Source organism: Antrostomus carolinensis, unplaced genomic scaffold (assembly GCF_000700745.2).
Source record: "Antrostomus carolinensis isolate BGI_N321 unplaced genomic scaffold, ASM70074v2 scaffold27575, whole genome shotgun sequence".
In the NCBI taxonomy this organism is placed as follows: domain Eukaryota; kingdom Metazoa; phylum Chordata; class Aves; order Caprimulgiformes; family Caprimulgidae; genus Antrostomus; species Antrostomus carolinensis.
Window position 1 is genome coordinate 6799 of NW_010318893.1, and position 2737 is coordinate 9535.

At 57.8% G+C, this 2737-nt stretch overlaps 1 protein-coding gene across 1 annotated transcript in view; it reads right to left on the reverse strand.

Moving 5' to 3' along the window:
* Positions 1-106: 106 nt before the first annotated feature.
* Positions 107-2737, reverse strand: part of LOC104525832 (ETS translocation variant 5) — a gene marked incomplete at its 5' end in the record, with an annotated part of 3014 nt that continues 383 nt past the window's right edge. Inside the window, 5 exons of the mRNA XM_010169091.1 lie at positions 107-328; positions 467-568; positions 1319-1488; positions 1831-1899; positions 2327-2386. Coding sequence (XP_010167393.1) covers positions 107-328; positions 467-568; positions 1319-1488; positions 1831-1899; positions 2327-2386 — 623 coding nt within the window. The remainder of the gene's footprint in view (positions 329-466; positions 569-1318; positions 1489-1830; positions 1900-2326; positions 2387-2737) is intronic.

The following is a 2737-nucleotide window of genomic DNA, read 5'->3' on the forward strand; positions in this document are numbered from 1 at the left end:
TTTTGTTTTGTTTTTTTTCCTTTCTCCTTAACAGCAAAAAAAATATTGTTTACAAAACCATATTTGCCTCAAGTGGATGTGCTCATGGCTCTGCCAACTGGGCGAGTCAGTAAGCGAAGGCCTCCGCGTAGGGAAGGCTGCTGCAGGGATCCATCTCCAGGAGGTAAGCCGGGCTGTCCTCGAAGTGTGTCAACGGCACCGTCTCCTCCTCGGGCACTGGGCAGTCGGTCTCCGTTTTCAGGAAGGGACGCTGATTGTCAGGATAGGCCATGGAGAAAAGGGCGTCGGGGTCGCAGACAAATTTATAGACATATCGCTCACCAGCCACCTGTACGCAGGAGGAGAGGTGAGAGCTGCCCCATGCCTTCACCCCAGGGAATAACAAGCGTGGCACAACCAACACTACTGTCACTGGATGCCAACATGACAGTCACCCCCTCCACCCGCCACCACCGGGGTCACTCACCTTCTGCATGATGCCCTTCTCGTAGTAGTAGCGCAGGGAGCGGCTGAGCTTGTCGTAGTTCATGGCCGGTCGATTCTTCTGGATGCCCCAGCGCCGCGCTACCTGTGGGGAGAAAGGTGGCAGCTGTGACGGCTCCAGCCAGGGTTTAGATGGGATCAGCCCAAAATGTGGGGTAGGGACTCATTTCTGGGGGTGAAAGCGTCACTGCGGTCCTAGGGTGGCTGCAATAAATGCTCTGGCGCTGGCTGCCACAACACCACCAAACCAGGGGCCGGATCAAAAGACATTTGATTAGGGGAGCTTGCCAAAAACACCACTTCCAAAAAACACAATTTCCATGCACAGCATAAGAGATATTATGGGTAATTACCCACAATGCACAGCTCGGCGCTACAGCTGCTTTCAATTACTGCCCAAACTGCTTCTTCCTCTGTGTCACCCTCCTGCAGAGCCATACGGCTCCAGCACGGCATGGAGCCGCCACCAGGGACCCAAGGCAAAGGATCAGAGCAGTTTAGGCAGGAGGGAGCCACGGCTGAGTGGTGGGTCTCAGCAAGGCATGGCACAGAGGACACATCACCGTGGCTGGTGACCACCGGCGGCTCCAGGAGCAGAGCACGTGCTGTGCCGAGAGGCAGCAGAGGAGATTAAAGGCAAATTTCTATGGCTTAGCACAGGCAGGCAGCTGGCTTTTCCCTCAAAAGCTGCCTGGAGAGTCAAGACACGTGTCTCACTTCAAGCGTGAGCACGAACTGCTGCAGATCCGGCCCCCCTGGGCCCCCGTGTTCACCCCACGGCCGCTCCCAGGCTGCGGCTCCAGCATGAGGGACATTGGGGAAGGACCCCCCGTACCTCCTCAGGCTCAATCAGCTTGAATTCCATGCCGCGGCCGGTCCAGGCGATGAAGTGGGCATTGGCGGGGTCGTCCAGGAGGGTGACCAGGAACTGCCAGAGCTGCAGGGACCCGCGCCGCTGGTAGGGAGGGCCCTCACGGTACAGGGTGGGCTCCTGCTTCACTTTACCTGCCCACACCCAGACACAGCTGGTCAAACACCCCGGCTCTTGCTGCATCACCCAACAGGGGATACATCCATTGACACCAGGCTCACCCCTGTGCCAGGACCCCCAGTGCAGGATCAGGCCATGGGGTTGGAGAGGGTGCTGGGGACAGCAGTGGGTGGTGGCAGGGATGGGGCATGGTGGCAATGCCAAGCTGCCACACAGGACAAAGCTCAGCAGCTCTCAAGGGCACAGCACCAGCACAGCTTGGCCCTATAAGCCAGCAGCCACTGTGGAACCTGGCCCCGAATCACCTCCATGAGCCCTGCTCAGCCCCCAGGCCCCCTCTGGACCTGGATTCTTACCCTCCAGCCGCTCAGGTACCACACACGTGTCATCAAAATACAATCGTGTGTCCTTTTCATATGAAAATCCTAAGGGGAAAAGACCTCTCGTGAGCATAGAGCCCATCCACCACCCCAGCCAGACCCCAAAAAAACCCTGGCTTGGCCCAATCCAGAACCAAGATCCCGTCCTCAGCACCGGGAACAGCCCCATCCCCAGTTATTTTGGTGGCATCACATCAGCTCCCTGGCTGAGCACCGCACTGCTCTGTCCCCCACCACCCCACAGATCCAGGGGGAACCAAAACCCTCTTAGCAGCTCTGTCGGACACATTATCCCGGATTACATGGCAGGGTGTTGCCGTACACTCCCAGCACAGGCTCCGTTTGTAGCAGCAGTGCTGGTGCTGCTGCACAGGGGCTCTCATGGGCATTTTGGAGGTTCCTGGCAGCTCTGCCAGCCCGAAGGGATGGGATACAACAGGGATGGCCATGAGCAGGCTGGAGACTCACTCACCGTCATGGCTGCTGGAGAAGACACCCCCCCGCAGGTATGAGGACTGGCAGTTAGGCACTTCTGTGAGGAAGATGAAGGTGGCATTAAGGATATACATCCCACGGGTCCCACTGAGCACAGCCTGCAGCCAAGCCCAGGCACCTTCCACCCTGTGCCCCGGTGCACTCACCCCAGCCTCCACACCCAACTCTGGGGGAAAACCAGTATAATTTATGGGGAGTAAGGGGGTCACTGGAATGAGTGCTGGGAGCAAGATCTATGTCAGCTGAGGTTTTCACCACGTTATTCAGGCCCCACAGGAAGGGAGGCGTCACCGCATCTCCCTTGCCATCTGCTCGGTCGTGCCACCCTCCAGCCCGAGGTCGGGGTATTTTTAGGCCCTAAGGCGATTAGAGGATTTTTTCCGTGATG